This window comes from Rhipicephalus microplus, chromosome 1 (genome assembly GCF_043290135.1).
Source record: "Rhipicephalus microplus isolate Deutch F79 chromosome 1, USDA_Rmic, whole genome shotgun sequence".
Classification (NCBI taxonomy): domain Eukaryota; kingdom Metazoa; phylum Arthropoda; class Arachnida; order Ixodida; family Ixodidae; genus Rhipicephalus; species Rhipicephalus microplus.
Window position 1 is genome coordinate 99,780,134 of NC_134700.1, and position 17,401 is coordinate 99,797,534.

Genomic DNA, 17,401 nt, shown 5'->3' on the forward strand with positions numbered 1-17,401 from the left:
ATAGATAGATAGATAGATAGATAGATACGCTCAAAGGATCAGAAGTTGATAAAAATTATAAAACAAATATTTAACTAAAGTTGACTCCACGGCAGTAACTTGAAAGAGAAATTGTAGGTGCAGTAATTAGTTGTGCCAACCCTAATCAATCCAGCGGAAATAAACTTTCCAAATTCTTTGTACAACGCATCGAGAATCTTCAACGCGTACTGCACGTGCTACGCTTACAGTACTCATATCGTAGTACGTCGCCCACGCATTGATCGTAACCAGCCTCAGGCCGTGACATGCGGTTAAAATTCCTACTAGCAACATAAAAACTTGCTCTGTCCCTGCGTAGGCTTTACTTGTATATTAAGGCTACTGTACAACAACCACTTGCACTCCACTCAATAATCGTCTGCGTTCGCAATCTTCTGCGCCAATATGAGAAAGTTCATTGAGAGAAGCCTTTATGGAAAGCTACACACCCTGGAGCAGCCAGGTGTGGACGTGAGATTCCGTGCTCGCGCGTACGTTTTACGACGTGCTAGCCTAGTTAGAGCCCGTGTCCTCGACCGCGCAGACTGACCAAAGGACACCACCTGCTCAGTCGAGGCCTCGCGAACGGTGTTACAAGCTGCGTATCGAACGGGCAACATTTGCGAACCAATAACAAGGACACGTCCTTGTCTAACAGTACAAAGTCGTTCCGCCAGTTTTCATTCAGTGAATGCGAGACGGCGCAGCATCCACCACCTCCCGGGTCACGTTTCCGCTTTGCGCTTGCACGTAAGTCGACAAACACGCTCCCAGAGCAACACTTTACAACGCGCCCACGCCGCGCCGCAATGGCCGCGCCCGTGTTAATCGTCCCACGCAACGGCGAGCAGGGCATCGAGGAGAGTGCGTACGCGAGCAGAGCAAAAGTGGCGGCCGAGTACGGGCTCAAAGGGCCAGCGACTGACATCAAGAAACACCCGAGTCCATCCCACCCGAACACAGCGCCCGAAAACGGTGTGCAACCTGGCCGCGATTTCGAGGGAGAAACATCAGATAAAAGAAGGAAGGAGGCCCTAGGCTTCTGTAGGTCAACGGGGAGGAGGGCGGTGTCAGTGGCGAGGCGACGTCTTCCTGGAGAACGCCCGGCAAATTTCGGCGCTCGAGAGACCATGAATGAAACAGCTGCTGTGCACGCTCTCTATCACTCTCGCATGAACGTTGAGCGAGGGAAAGAAAAGAAGTTGCGGGGCGGATTCGGAGGCCGCCGTCCCGGGATATTGACCTGAACGACGGCGAGCAGCAGCGCGCCCGCTCGCCACGAGGTAGTGCGCGCAGCGCTCAACCCTCTCGTGGCGACCGTTGGAGGGCGCCGCATGCCTCACCTCCGAGTGTGGTTCTCGAGCGGCGAGTGGTTGCGGCGACGCGGATCCCCTAAACCGGTTCGCCAGCGCTTTGCATTGCCAGTTTTCGCCCCCGCGGCCCCGGCGGCGCAGCAACCGCTAGCTCCGAACTTCCGAAGCAGTTTCTGTTCGGAGTGAACGCCACACGGTGGACGTGCATCTTCGTGAGGAGGAACCGCGCGTGATGACCGGCGTGGTAGCAGCGCGACGAGAGGACCTTCATCCTATCAGGTGCTCCCGCCGACAGGTAGCGACGATGGCGAGGTGCTCGTTCCTGCCGATCGGAATACCGTTTGTCGTGTGCGTGGTGCTCGCCGCTTTCGCGGTCGTCTGCTGCGGTGCGACGACGGACTGCAGCGCGCCGCGAGACCTGCTATCATCGACGCTCGGAGGTGGGGACCACAGGTGGACCGAAGTGCTCGCCGCTTCGCCCACGTCCGGTGAGTTTTCGTTATGTCGTTCGGTTAGCGCGCGCTTGTTTTACACCGCGTTAGTTGCAGCGTCGTTCCGAAAGTTGCACGCTCTCGGCGAATCACCGGCCGGTGGATGGCGCGGCCATATGGTCGCCGAGTTTCGCGTGTGTTGGCCTCCGTGCTCGCCGGCGGTCCAGCTTTGCTCGTGGCGGGCTCTTATTACTGTTCTTCTTTTCACCGGCAGGAGAGGCAGGGGCTCGGCCGTTGCTGGCCGCAGGAATGCGCACGGGCGAGCTTTTTCTTTCTTGTCGCCGCCACCACCCGGCTGCCGTTGCTGCCCCTGGGCGGGTTGAGGGGGTTCCGGGGTGGGGTATGGGGGGACAACACGGGGGATGGGGGGTTCGTTTCCTTTGTGACCGCGCCGTGTATGTGTGTGTTTGTGTGTGCGCACGCTTGCCGAGCATCTTCCACTGACGACCTCCTCCTTTTACTTCGCGCCTCCGTCTATGCCATCCGCGACGGCTTTATTCCCACGGCACTTTTGTGAGTAGCGAGGCGCCGTCGCCGCGGGCGGCCAGGCATCTTTCTGCGGCGGCCTGTTCTCGCAGGTTTCTGTTGTCCCTCCACACCGGCTCACAAGGGCTGGGCGGCGGGGTACCGACCACCAGTTTCCCAGAAGTCTTCTACTCTCGCGGTGAAGGAAAGGTGTGCACCACCGTGGAGATATTACTCGCGGCCATCTCCTCTGTGCGTCTTCTCGGTGCGGTATGCGCCTCGCTCTTGGGGTCCTTTTCGAAGTACGCGGCGAAAAACAGGCGAGCGCGCCCTCCTACCTCGTTTCAAACGTTCAGGCGTCCCTCCTTGTATGACGTTAGTTCAAGCTGGGACGCCGCCGCGCGAGAGGTTTCTGTTGCAGGAGTGTGTACCTTGTGAGCAGGAAGAGAGGTCCGCCGGCGTTAGCAGCTGCGGAGGCAACTGCGGCAACCGTGTTCTTTCCTGATCGAACCATCACGTCGTGGACCTCGGAACGTGGAGCTGTCTCTGTAGGAAGAAGAGAGAAAAGGAGCAAGTCTGCTGACAGTTTCCCTTAGTGCACCAGTCCTCGCGATCGCCTCTCATGTGTTGTAGCCTCCTTTTGATCTTACCGGCCCGGCAACAGCTGTTGCTCAAGCGAGAAAAAAAAAAAAAGCGTGGATGTTTGAGAAACACCGATAGGCAAATCGCGAAGAGAAAAACATACAATCGAAGAAAGCGGACGTTATCGATTATTGAGTGCGATTTCCCGAGGCGCAGTCAACAACATACTGTGATTCTTGCGGGCGTTTCAAAAGCTTTGGCGCGCTTCGTTGTAACCGCTTTTTTCGTTCCGTCCTAAATCTCCACCGCCCCTTGAACTCGACTACTCTCGTCTACGAAGTTTCCTGCTGGCGGGCGTGTTGGAATGCATACATGCTTAGACAGGATTTGAAACGTAGCTTATTGAAGATGACATAAGTGGGTTTATTTCACGCCTCAAATGTCCGGCTCATTTGGCTTCTACGCGTGTAACCGCTTCGCTGGATCAGCCATGATTTTGCCATCCGCAACGTCTCCCAAGTGGCTGAGTTGCGGACGCTCCATTTTTCGGGTGTCAAAGGAAAAGCCGCTTTCTGCGAAAGGGAGATCGTTGAAGCGTTTGTTTGTCTCCGTATAGGACTGATTAGGACCGAGGAGTACTGGTGCTCGAAGGCGCGCTACGGAGCTCGAGAAATCGCTCAGGCGCGGGGCGTTCTTTCAAGTGGGCGATGGATATTCGACGGTTGCACTGAAGAGAACTTGAGAAATTGCCGACTTATAGGAAGCACTGTGCCTGTGCGTACGGAAAATACAGATATATATCTAACGAAAGCTGATTTTACGACACTATCTATTCGTCGAAATGCTTTAGCTGCCTCGGTACATGTTCACGGAGCATGCTGGAGGAGCACTCGAAGTTGCGAAGTGAACTTAACGTTCCGCCCTGTTTAACGATGCTTAAGGGAAAGAGGACGAGATTAAGATGTAATGTTGAGATATGCGTATGCGAGGTTCCAGGTTGAGCTGGGAAGAGAAAGTGGCCACGATAAACGCGTGTGTAGGCGAGCTCACAATTCTTTGTTTGTTTTGTTTGCTTGAATAAAGAAATAATATCTCCACGGATATTCGGACTATTTCTGACGCACCAAAGTTTTAATGTGGTGCTTTCAGTTGATTCGAGTTTAACGCTGGTTGGCAAACGTCGCTCGCGATAGAAAGCGGGATAGCGGCAGTCTGTTTACTCGCCCGTTCGAGAGGATGAACGCGCGATTTCGCAAACGTCGAAAGCAGTTTCAGCGGGGACCGTTTCGATCCTCGCGTCATGGCTTCGTGCTTGCATTTCGCCACAGCTGCGTGCATCGATGGGCCGCAGCTTGTGAACGGTGACAGGCACCACATGTACACGCGTCGCCACTGAACCGGCGCAACAAGTTTAAGAGTTGCGCACCTATTTCGTTCCTTACGTGCAGGTGCAACGACGACAAAAACTGGTAAAGGTGTTTTGATTGATTTGTGTGGTTTACGTCCCAAAACCACCATCTGATTATGAGAGACCCCGTAGTGGAGGGCTCCGGAAATTTTGACCACCTGAAGTTCTGTAACGTGCACCCAAATCCGAGCACACGGGCCTACAGTATTTCCGCCTCCATCGGAAAAGCAGCCGCCGCAGCCCCGCGACCTGCGTATCAGCAGCCGACTACCTTAGCCACTAGACCACCGCGGCGGGGCCTGGTAAAGGTGGTGGAAGAGTAGTTGAAGAGTACAAACCGCAGGGCCATTCATTCGGGTCTAAGCGTGCGACTGACTTTCGCAGCCGCCCGATTTCCTCGTCTGCTTTCGAAACGAGGATAAAAAGATCGGCTGCGTCTCCTGATTGAACTATTCCACAGGTAGACGTCTTCCTCAATCTACACATACTACCTCACGGAGTGCGCCTGGCGATGCTGTTATGCGTCTAAAAAGAAAAAACAAGGGAATAAATTAATGTGGCGATTAGTGCCGTTAAGCAGCGCGACCTCAGTGTTAGTGGTGCGTCGATGTAGGCGCCCATGTAGCCTCGTCTCGTCATGTAGAACACCCAAGTTCCGCGGGCACTCGGTGCTTCATTACTTGAATAGAGTTCTGGCTTTTACTTTCAGTCGGTTCAGGAACCGCTAGTTATAGATTCTGTGGGATTGTGCGGAACATACGTTCTGCTGATGGCAGACCGTCCTGCCCAGTTTATAAGCTGGTTAACGTTAGACAATGGAAAGCATATGAAGAGGACGATTGTTTGCTTCCGCCTTTCAATACGCTATACCAGGTACGGGGGTCAGTCGGAAACCGTTACAATCAAACTCGTGTGGAGTCGAATATGTGTGATTGGCTGATAATGGAACAGAGATCTGCTAATTCCTCCTGTTCGTTTAAGCCAGTGGTCTCAAACACGTGGACGTCTTGGTAGCGGCCAGCTATAGCTGGGGTGAGTCAGTGATCTCCTAATTAGTCGAACCGATGTTATATCCTCATTTAATTTCTTCCTCAATACCGATGTTCAGTTGCATGGATTCTACTACTTTATAAGTAGACCGCCAGTTTGTCTCTCTACGAGGCGCGCCTGGCCTTGTAGCGTCGTCGGGGTAGATTGGGTGGGATGACCAAGATCAGGCAGGTCATGAAAGCAGGACGTCCATTTAGGAAACTTGAAAAAAAGGATTTATTTGCATTCAAAGAAAAGTTAACTGGTCATCGTTGTTCCCCCTCCCTCGCCCGCCGTCTCCTCCGTCCTTTTTATCCCTCTCGTTGCCGCCCCTCTCCCTCTATCTCGGTCCATCAGTCCACTTCACGAAAGGCAGGGGCGGCCCGCAGTAAGAGGGGGGGATCAAGGGGGTGAATCGTCCACCCGGAACCCGACTTCCCCTCAGCTCTATGCTCAGTTGTTCCGGGTGGACCCATCCCTCCAAGAAGCAGCGACGAATCTTTCGTTCCCCGAAACCGCCGCCGCATTCCGCAGGGCCCAGCCGTGGCGCCAGCGCACCGTCCCGCGACACAATGGTCAGCCTCAACAGTCGCTGCGTTCGCGGAACTGAGTGGCGGCGACATCGCGCTCGCCTCGAAGACGTCACTGGCAGCGGGACGCAACAGACTCCTCCGCCGCCGAAAGACTCGACTCGAGGGTGGCCAACTGTCGGGTCACCTGAAGCGTCGAGACGACATGTGCAAACACTCGGCCTCTCTGGGCTTTAGCACTCGCATCACCAATAACCCTGTTCCAGGGATACACAACACAAGCACACACACTCTGGTCGGCGTGCCCGAGCGACACGCCCACCGGACGCCAAAACTGCCATAATTTTACCCCATGATTGCCCTCTCTTTCTTTCTTTTTTTTTTTTGTGGTGGTCAGCCCTTGGAAAAAAATCTAAATGCCGTGACCTCAGCCGCGATAGAAACACATCAGTAAAAAAAGAAACAGCAACAAGAAAATCAGTGTTCGACTCTAAAATCCACGGCTCAGTCCATCGGCGTTCTTATTCTGGTTCCCCTTTCTATATTTGACCTCGAAGTTATACTCCTGTAGTATGAGGCTCCATCTCAACAGCCTCCCGTTTTTATTGGACATTTGCTTCAGCCATGAAAGCGGGCAGTGGTCAGTCTCGACCGTGAATTTTGTGCCTTGAATATAGCATCCTAGTTTTTGAATGGCCCACACAATGGACAAACATTCTTTCTCCGAGGCACTGAAAGCCTCTTCTCGGGGAGTCAGCTTCCGACTGAGATAGAGCACCGGATGCTCTTCACCTCCCTCGTTAAGTTGGGCCAAGACGACACCTAGACCTCGGTTGCTGGCGTCGCATTGGAGAATGAATTCTCGGCTAAAGTCTGGCGCGACAAGCACGGGCCGAGAAGACAAAGCTTTCTTCAAGTTTTGGAAGGCCTCCTCCCTCTCGGTGCTCCAAGTTACCACTTCCGGTTCAGGTTTTCGCAGGCTGTCGGTTAGCGTGCTGGCGAGCTCCGAATAATTTGGAATGTAGTGCTGGTAATAGCCTGTCATTCCTAGAAATGTTCGCACCTCCCTTTTGTTTACGGGTCTTGGGAAGTTGACTATCGCAGCTACCTTGGCTTTCATTGGTTCCCGTTTTCCCTGCCCTATGTCGTGTCCCAAATACGTGACACGGGCTTGGCCGAACTGACATTTCTCGGCTTTAATAGTCAGGCCCGCCCCTTTGATTCTTTCAAGCACCGTTCGTGTGTGCTGCAAATGAGACTCCCAATCATTAGAAAATACGGCCACGTCGTCTAGATATGGCACCGCAAATTCTTCTAGTCCTTCTAGCACCCGATCCATTAACCTTGAAAAACAGAAGGGTGCGTTTTTCAAACCAAAGGCCATGGTGACGGGCTGATAAACGCCAAAGGGTGTTACAAATGCTGCATACCGACTTGCTCGTTCAGTTAAGGGCACCTGCCAATATCCTCTCACTAAATCTAGGGTTGAAATGAAGGTAGCCCGGCTTACCAGCTCCACCCTTTCCTCTATGTTAGGCAACGGGTACACCTGGTCTTTTGTGATCGCATTCAACCTGCGATAATCGACGCATGGCCGTGGTTCTTTCCCCGGCACCTCGACCAACATCAAAGGGGAGCAATAGTCACTATATGCTTCTTTGATCACGCCAAGGCGAAGCATCCTTTTAACTTCCGCCTTCATTAAGTCCAGCTGTCGCGGAGACACGCGGTACGCCTTCGAGCTAAAAGGGACCTCTGTAGTCAGCTCGATATCATGTTGTACCAAATGAGTCCTTCCGAGCCTTTCCCCAAAACATTCCAGATATTCCTGAATAAGGCTCTTCAGATCCTCGACTTTAGCTGTACCCAACTCGTCTTTGTTAACTGCACACGCGATTATCTCTTCTACACTAGGGCCCGTGTTCCCAGGAAAACAAGGTACCTCTAGAGAAACCTCTTCTGAAACATTCATGGCGATGCTAACAATTGCTGCTCGCTCTAAAAATGGCTTCATTAGGTTTACGTGGTAGACCCTGTCCTCGCGTTTTCTTCCAGGTAATCTCACGGTGTAGTTTACTTCCGAAAGGCGACTGATAACCTCGGCAGGTCCATCCCAGTGGACTTCCAGTTTATTCTGGCGATTAGGCCTCAATATCATCACTTTGTCGCCCGGGTTGAATGATCGCGTCCTGGCATTTCTATCATAGTAGCGCTTTGAAGCGTCTCGCCTCGCCTCTAGGTTGCCCTTCACGATCTCACGACACTTATGTAACCTTTGCATTAGGTTCAACACATACTCGATCACACATTTAGGCCCCCGATCATCCTCCCACAGTTCGCGGACTAGCCTCAGCGGACCTCGAAGATTCCGGCCATACACCAGCTCTGCCGGTGCGAACCCGGTTCCCTCGTGTGGCACTGTGCGCAACGCAAATAGCGTGCCCGGTAAACAACCATCCCAATCACACTTCCTTTCATGGCAAACAGCTCTCAATACTTTTTTTAGGGTAGCATGCCATCTCTCCACACTGTTGCTTTGTGGGTGGTAAACCGAGCTATGCAAAATTTTAACGCCACATTTCTCGAGAAACATGGTCGTGAGAGCACTCGTGAAAACGGTTCCCTGATCCGATTGCATTTCGGCAGGGAAACCGAGGCGCGAAAATATAGAAAGCAACGCATCGACTACCTCGACCGAAGTTGCCTCCTGTAAGGGCACCGCCTCGGGGAACTTCGTTGCAGGACACAATAGTGTGAGAATGTATCTGTTCCCCGCACTTGTTTTCGGCAACGGCCCCACCAAATCTACAACAACTCTGCGGAAGGGCTCAGAAATAATGGGCACTTTTACCATCGGGGCCTTCCATTTGTCGTTAGACCTACCGGCTCTCTGGCAAGCGTCACAAGTCTTCACGAAATTCTGCACGTCCCTGAAACACCCCGGCCAATAAAATTCCTGTAGCAATCTTTTCTTGGTTTTATTTATGCCCAGGTGTCTTGCCCATGAGTGATCGTGACAAAGACTGAGTAGGTCCTTGCGGTATGGTGATGGCACCACCAATTGATCGTAGCACTGCCCTCGCCTATCTCGGTATTTACGATATAGGATACCGTTCCTCACTTCGAAAGAGATGTTTCTTGACGAAACACCTTCACTGTTTCCGTTGTTCATAACCGCTATACTAGGGTCAGTTTTCTGAGACAGCCGTAACGCTTCCCTGTCAACCCCTAGCATGCGCTCGTAGCTGTGCGAGATTGGGGCCAACACGGACCCCTGCAAACTATGATCTTTTCCTTTCGAAGGTTTCTTTCTTTTCTCAATTATCGGCTTCTTAATCTGACCATTTTCCGGATTTTCGGTCGGAGGAATAGGGATAAGTGCCTCGTCGGGCTTAACTTCTTCGGATTCAGTTGTTAACTCTTTCGCTTTGGCACCTTCCCCTTCCCCGTAACGCAGCTGCTGAGCCAATACGCGTGCTTTCGATCTCGTCAAAGCCATGACCTGGGCATCAGCAAAAGTGCACCCCCTGTCGTTGAGTAGTGACTCCGAGCTGTTCGAGAAAAGGTACGGGTAGCCCTCTGGTAGCCCACGGGAGACTGCTGCTACTGTCTCGATCGCTCCAAAAGGACCCCGAATGTGTACCTTTGCCATAGGTAAACACACTGAATCTTCGCTGACGGCCTGTCTTATCCACGCGCATTCGGATAAGTAGTCTTCACTTTTTACGTAGTTCGGATGGACTACGTCCATAGTGGCCGCGGAGTCTCTGAGTACCCTACACCTTTTGTCATTAACCATTAAATCTGTCGTGTAAGGTTTCAAAAGATCTAGGTTACTCGGGTGATCGCTTACGCAAGCAAACACTGGCCTACCTTTTGAGCAGTTTCGGGCAAAGTGACCTGTTTCGTTGCACTTGAAACATAGCGCCTTAGCTCGCGACTCTAACTCTTCTAAATGATTTCTGACCTCCTTTCTGTTCTTTTCCGGCTCTTTCAGCTTGCCTTCAGCACGCGCCGAATTTTGATTAGTTTCCTCTCGCTCTTTTGTTGCGCTTTGCGGTCCTCGAGTGTAAGCTTGGGGCCGTGGTGCAGGCCTTTGATAGTGATGTGCGCTGTTGATCGGGGTCCTGAAGCCTCGACTGGCCACGTACTCGTCGGCAAGCTGTGCTGCACTCCTAACAGACACACCTTCCTGCCTATCCTTGACCCACAGGCGCACGTTATCCGGCAGGGTGTCATAAAACTGCTCCAAACAAATTAGATCCCTCAGTTTACTTAAGTTATCCGCACCTGCTCCTTTCACCCACTCTGAAAAATTATCACTCAGGCTACACGCAAACTCAACAAAGCTTTCACCAGGCTTCTTTCTTTCCCGTCTAAATCTCCTCCGAAATTCCTCTGTGGAGAGCCTGTATTTTGCGAGTAATGTCGACTTCACTGAACTGTATACGCCTGCCTCGGCTGCGCTCAGTCTGGCCACGACCTGCGAGGCCTCACCCGGTAACAACGCAAGCAACCGCTCTGGCCAGGTGTCCTGGTGAAATGAATGTTTCTCACAGATCCGTTCAAAATTAATCAGGTAGAGACCAATGTCCTCGCCCGTTTTGTACGGCTGAAGCAAACTCGTCATCTTCAGGTTCTCAGTATGCGGCGGCGCCGCATCTGCACTGCGTGCTAATCTCGCCTGCTCTAGCTTTATTCTCTCGAGCTCAATTTCGGCCTGTCTTTGTTCTCTCCTTTCCTGCCTTTCCTTCTCTTCCGCTCTTTCCCTCTTTTCTTCCTCCCTTTGTTTCTTCTCCTCACATATCTTTTCCCAGGCCTCGCTGAGCTCGTCCTCCTCGAAACCCCCTTCGATTATCGCACTGCGAATTTCGGGCTTCCTTAACCTGCTATTGATATCCAAGCTGAGCTCTACTGCTAACAGCAACAGCTCTTCTTTCTTTAACACTCCGATATCCATATCTTCACAAGAGCCAACCCATACTTCTGCAATATTCACCGCACACTTGTGGCGGCCCTTCAGAGCCAATTGCCCGATAGAACCCTGTTCTTATCGTCCGGCAAAACGTGATCGCTCAAGCACTCACCTAACCTCGAGCTGCCGAAGGCCGTGTCTCCCGGAGCCACGTTCCCAGGTCCGCCGATCCCAGATCGTCGGGTCTGCCTTCTGCTGCTCGTCCTTAGTTTCCGGTAGTCGTTACTGCGACGGTTGTGCCTCCCGGAGCCACGAAGTCTCGCTCTGCCGATCCCGGATCCGCAGAAGTCGATCTTCCGTCCGCAGCTACTTCCAACCTCGAGCTGGCGAAGGACGTGTCTCCCAGAGCCACGTTCACAGGACCGCCGATCCCAGATCGTCTGGTCTGCCTTCTGCTGCTCGTCCTTAGTTTCCTGGAGTCGTCCAAAACTTCATGCCGTTACTGCGACGGTTGTGCCTCCCGGAGCCACGAGGTCTCGTTCTGCTGATCCCGGATCCACAGAAGTCGATCTTCCGTCCGCAGTTTTCTGCATGCCTTTTCTTGATTCCACCGCTGCCATCCAGTTTGTAGCGTCGTCGGGGTAGATTGGGTGGGATGACCAAGATCAGGCAGGTCATGAAAGCAGGACGTCCATTTAGGAAACTTGAAAAAAAGGATTTATTTGCATTCAAAGAAAAGTTAACTGGTCATCGTTGTTCCCCCTCCCTCGCCCGCCGTCTCCTCCGTCCTTTTTATCCCTCTCGTTGCCGCCCCTCTCCCTCTATCTCGGTCCATCAGTCCACTTCACGAAAGGCAGGGGCGGCCCGCAGTAAGAGGGGGGGATCAAGGGGGTGAATCGTCCACCCGGAACCCGACTTCCCCTCAGCTCTATGCTCAGTTGTTCCGGGTGGACCCATCCCTCCAAGAAGCAGCGACGAATCTTTCGTTCCCCGAAACCGCCGCCGCATTCCGCAGGGCCCAGCCGTGGCGCCAGCGCACCGTCCCGCGACACAATGGTCAGCCTCAACAGTCGCTGCGTTCGCGGAACTGAGTGGCGGCGACATCGCGCTCGCCTCGAAGACGTCACTGGCAGCGGGACGCAACAGCCTGCAGCCGTGTCCGCTTGTTTCTATATCAGTCGCCGGTCTAACCACCTTTGCAAGCTATCTTTTATCGCTGTATTTGTGATTCGTCAAGTTATCGCACAGTCCTTAGTTTCATTTGTAGCTCTTCTGTCCGTATCCTGGTCGCGGCCCCTTATCAGATAGTGTTGTTGGAAAATAATACTTGGAGAGAGATAAAGCTTGTTTGCAAACGGTACTGCTGGCAAAGAGTGTGTAACCGCTCATACATAGCTTGCCTAAAAAATGTGGAAGTCGGCGAACACATTATTCCGTCGCAGTGTGCGGTGACAGCCGTCAGTATAGCGATAAGCGTGGACGTCCAATAAAAGACTGCCAGAAGATTGGGTAGCACACAGCGTGGGATACAACACGCAATAAAGTGGACGCTCTCCGTTACATGACGAGTAAGCATGAACTGTAAAGTTAGCGGTTTCAATTTACTATATCTCATGTCCAATGTTGGCGTGCTCGGGCCACCGCCTCCGTTTTTCATCATCATCACGTGGTTGTTTCTTGGGATAAAGCTTTGGATTATATACCTTGAACAAAAACTTCGATTAGCAGTTGCCCATGATTTCTATAGAAACCACTTCCTAACTTTCTATCAATATTCGTCGCAAGATCCCATCATGAACTTTTTTTCGAGTTGAGTTTAAAGAGGGTAGTCGTGTTGATGCATTACGTTCTTACCATCTTTCTCGTCGTGCCTCTCTTAGCTGTTATATCTAAACACTTCGAAAAAGCGAGAGTTGAGAATGCCACCAGTTCAATTTAAAAAGGCGTCGCACTCACCATAATTTGATTAGAGTTTGCTAATACAATACTATGCGGCTTGCGCTGTGGCTCGTGAAAGACGACACTCTCGATTCGCAGAATACGAATCGAGAGTGTCGATTCGTATTCTGCGGTGACCTCAACTGAATGGCAGCCTGGTGCTAACAGAATAATTGAGAGCGGCGGCTGCGCGTCGGGACAATAACGCCATGGTCCGCGCGGCATCCCTACGCTGCGCTGGTGCATTGAATAAACTGGTGTTGCGTTGCACCAAAAGGCTCGCGCTAAGCCCTAACCACACACACGCGCTGCAACGCGTCAGCGCGTGGTGAGTAAACGTAGTGCTGCGCCCTCTTCCTACAGAGAGAGAGAGAGAGGGCGCGGGGCCGAGTCCATTCTGTATACGCACTGGCGCGTTGTAGCGCGTAGTGTGGTTAGGGCTTTAGGTTCCTCTTCGCCCTAATCAAGGTTTTGTCAGTGCTATAGTCACAGTCGCGCATCATAGACGCACGTCGACTCATACAAGTGGTTTCGAAAGGATGAATTGAGCCCACCGTTACCAAAGGCAAGAGGCGCCCAAGCACGCGTAGGCAGCGTGTCACAGACCTCATCTGATTGGTCTTTCTGCCACAACGCATATTTGCGCTTATTACAAACTTGTTTGGCGCAAGGCAACGTCAATCTAAAACACACCTCGCAACAGGACTTGCTAGATAGCGAGATAGTGCACTGGCAGACAATGACTGCACCGGTGAGCTGCCACTGTGACTTTTTTTAATGTATCAAATCTGACTTAAAGCCCCGTGAATGTCATCGGAATTAATTTTTGGTCATCAGTTTTGAACGAAATGAAAGCTCAAGGTTGCACCAGAAGTGGCTGCGTATACCGTTTCTCTTGCTGCGTTAGTATATCAAATCTTTTCTTCGGTAATCGCGTACGCCGGTCGGTGGGTTCGGTTTAAGGCTGAAAGATTGCTTGCGGCAGCCTTTCAAAAGTGTTCGTACAATGAATTGAATAAAATCTCTGTAAATCAAGCGTGATTTGCAGTCAGGCTGCAGGCGAGGCAGAAATGATTTTTGTGCTAACTCAGAGGCCGAGTCTCACCGTGCTTTAAAAAAGTGTCTTTCTCCATGTAAAAGTCGCCAAAAGAGTGAACAGCAAACTGATTACCGATTGGAGCGTAACAGCAGTGGTCAGCGTTTGGTCTAATGCGCATCAATAAACAAAAAGAGTCGATTACATAATATGTATGAAACACAGTGAAGGTTCCAAATGTATGAGCGATTATCTATCGGCAATCGACGCATTTTCGTAAACCGCATTTTCATCGTTGCTTGAATAGTTCGAATTTATCCCCTTGTTTCCTGTTACTAGGTGAAGTCCATATAATGTGTTTCGTCTTTGGTCGATAATGTTGGCTTCGTGGAATGAACTGCTGCATGCTCGCAGACGTTGTCGAGAGACATCTCCTAAGAATTTGCCAACGCCGCCTGTTGTATACAGACTACATGCGTATATAGTTACGAAAAAGAGGATTGCGCTTGTTACTTTATAATCGAGGCTGCAGGCGAAGTGAGGCCAAGGGCGCCGATTGAGACCGGCACCAAGAAGAGCACCCCCTGTCCTGGCCCCTGTTACAGTTTCGTAGCATGGTGACGTGGCGCCTCGCTTTGATGCGACTAATGGCTCTTTAAAAAGCCGTTCCCGCGCCTTGCATGATCGGTGTTTGCGTCCTAAAATAACTGGCTCAACTCGTGGTCACGTGGTAAGTGAAACGTCTGTGGCGCCCGCGCTAGGGGACTCGCGGAGTGCAAAACATTCGTTACGGAACGATGCCTCGACCTCGGCTGCTTTGAAGTGAAGCTGTGAAACTTGCTTATTTTTTATTTACTGGGAATGCCAGAGCTGCGCTTTATCTACCCGCTTGAATTGATTAAAACGTCTCCGTTAATTTCACTGCAAAAAAGCTGGTTCACTCCACCTAGGCTGGTGAAATTGTCAACGTAATGCCTTCCTCCGCTCTATGGCTATACCACCATAGCGTAGTCGTGAAGGTATACGGGGGGGGGGGGGGGAGGGGGGAAAAGTGTGTGTAAGTTTGAACACCCTGCTGATGACCGGCGAAGTTTTTGTGTTTTGAATGTGTGTATATGTGCGCACACATGCAAACACACGCACGAATACACTCCCCAATTTTCGACAGAATTTACGTCTCCTACTTGCTGATGATGTTTCTCGAATTTTCGAAGCGAACGAAGTGTTCGTTGCGCATACGCTTTGGTTGACACGCAAAATCGCGAGGGCGACACCTGCTGGCTCAAAGAAACTTCTGTATACACGCCCTGCGCTTTTGTTCTCGGTGAGAAACGGGGCCACCGTCTGCGGACAGCATTAAACCGGCCGGACAGTTTTCGTATGGCGAGGATCGGGGACCATGACCTTGTGGATTGATGTGCCGAAACTCATGACAACCTTTCTGGTGTACTCAAAATCAACAGCTCTGTGACGCCGCTGACAGACATTGCTAGTGTTCCCCGAGCTTGCGCATGAAGGGTGTGCTCCGTATCTCTCTGTTACTCTCTTCTATCTCCTCTAATTTTCGTTGTTTTATCTCTTCTAATTCTGACGTTCGTCTCATTAACCTTCCTCTGCGGCCCTCTCTTTCTGACAGTGTGGACGTAACATTTATCTTTGGTGCATGTATCGCGACATTACTGTCAACATTCAAACGAGTACACTGAACATACCCGTATATCAACGCTTCCCATCGGAAAGACATCGTGGGCGGGAAGTTCACCAATGCGGTACTTCTTGCATATAAGAAACACTGTAGATTGGGTTTTAACTGTCTGCTTCTCTGTTTATTTATTAACCCAGCTAGGTTGTTTTGACGCCTATACTCGTACGAATGTGCGGTAGGGACATTGAGCAGAATCCGCGTATCGCCCCCATCGCCTTCAACTCCGTAGCGCGACCTCATCAGCGCCTAAAACCTGTTCCTCTTCGATCGCCCTTGCGGAGCTGCTGCATTACCCGTTGTCGATGCTAGGGGTCGTCTGTGGATGCGCTGACTAATGCCTCGTAACACTCGATTGTAAAAGCCGACAGCGACGCGTAGTTTTCCGCTATTGCGTGCGATGGAGCCGCGTAAGACGTTCTCTGCGTGGAAGAGTGCACTTCCTAGTCAGATAAAGGGGCTGCCAGGCAGGGTCTCTCCGAGCCAGATAGAAAGGCGCTTTTATATCAGATGCACACTGATTGTCTCGCTCTATCTTCTTTATATATATATATATATATATATATATATATATATATATATATATATATATATATATATATATATATATATATATATATATATATATATATATATAGGAAAGAAGTGTATCCCTGAGGGCCCGTTTTTCCGTGTTTTGACACAATATTAATGAGATCTAACGGACAATAATGCCAAGGAATGTATAGGGGAAGTTACTAGAACCAATTTAATGTAAATAAGAAGAAAGGAAAGTGGGTGAAAAAATAACCAGCCGTGAGCAGGAATCGAACCTACGGCCTTCAAATAACGCGTTCGATGCTCTAACCACTGAGCTATCACGGCGGCTATCCCCCCAGCCACTTTATTGGATTTATATGTGAATTTAAACGTGAGAGTGTCAGTCAGCGCCATCTGTAGCCATGGTGGCGAGTGTGGCACACTGTTCATGAGCCTGTGTGGCGTTACGTGGCACATGAACTTATTACGAGCTGGCAGCTGACCAATAATCCCTCGTATACAACCTAACGGCGCCAAGTCTGCCAGTACGAGACTCTCGTAATGAATAAGGGAAAGAAGTGTATACCTAAGGGGGTCGTTATACATATATATATATATATATATATATATATATATATATATATATATATATATATATATATATATATATATAAGAAGAGATGAGACACAGCTTAGCGGTTGTCTTATCTTAATTTTATTTCCACCAGTTCCGACCGCTGCACTGGTCTTCGTCAGAGTTCGCGAACCCTGGCGAAGACCGGTCCAGATAGTAATAAATAATACTCAGAAATGTCCTTACGTTTCTACAATTCTTCAAGATTGAAATTCGATACAGTAACGATTGTGAGGGCTATGTAACATGTTTCTACGCGTGCCCACGGAGACGCGGGCGCGAGCATACGAGACTCGAACCTGCGACCTCGCATCTCGAACAGCGGAGCGCCCGAGCCTAGCGCACCTATATAACAAAGAGTCCCTTTACGGAATCGCAAGATACGTGTAGGACCCTAATGTTCATTCTGTTGCTTATTAACGCCCGGCGGGCACTTCCATTTCGCGTGCCTTGCGTTCTCTGTCCTACGCACGCTGAGAATCCAGTGGGGTGCGTAATGAATGTACTTGATTCATTTCGTAATTCATTAGCAGAATATAGCAGGATTAGCGCGATCCCCGCAACCCGCTCTTGTTTTTTTTTTCTTCTTGTGAACTGCTTCCACGCTTAATAAGCAGCCGGAAAGACGACAGCGAGTTAGATTAACCCGAGAAGAATATCCGTTGACGTGCTCTGGCAAATAGAAGAAACAAAAAGTGTTACTTTGCGAGTGTGATATATAGAAGCTACCTAACCGTATTTGCCAGAGCAAACATACGGTGAGCCACGGAGAAAAAAAAAAAGAAACGAATAGAGGGAGAGAAGGAAGAAAGGGGGTG

The 17,401-nt window shown here is 50.7% G+C and overlaps 1 protein-coding gene across 1 annotated transcript in view; it reads left to right on the forward strand.

The window, feature by feature from the left end:
- Nucleotides 1-1,430: 1,430 nt before the first annotated feature.
- dally (division abnormally delayed protein) overlaps nucleotides 1,431-17,401 on the forward strand; it is a 119,189-nt gene continuing 103,218 nt past the window's right edge. Inside the window, exon 1 of the mRNA XM_037429644.2 lies at nucleotides 1,431-1,822. Within this exon, the coding sequence (XP_037285541.2) occupies nucleotides 1,567-1,822 (256 nt within the window). The 5' untranslated portion in view covers nucleotides 1,431-1,566. The remainder of the gene's footprint in view (nucleotides 1,823-17,401) is intronic.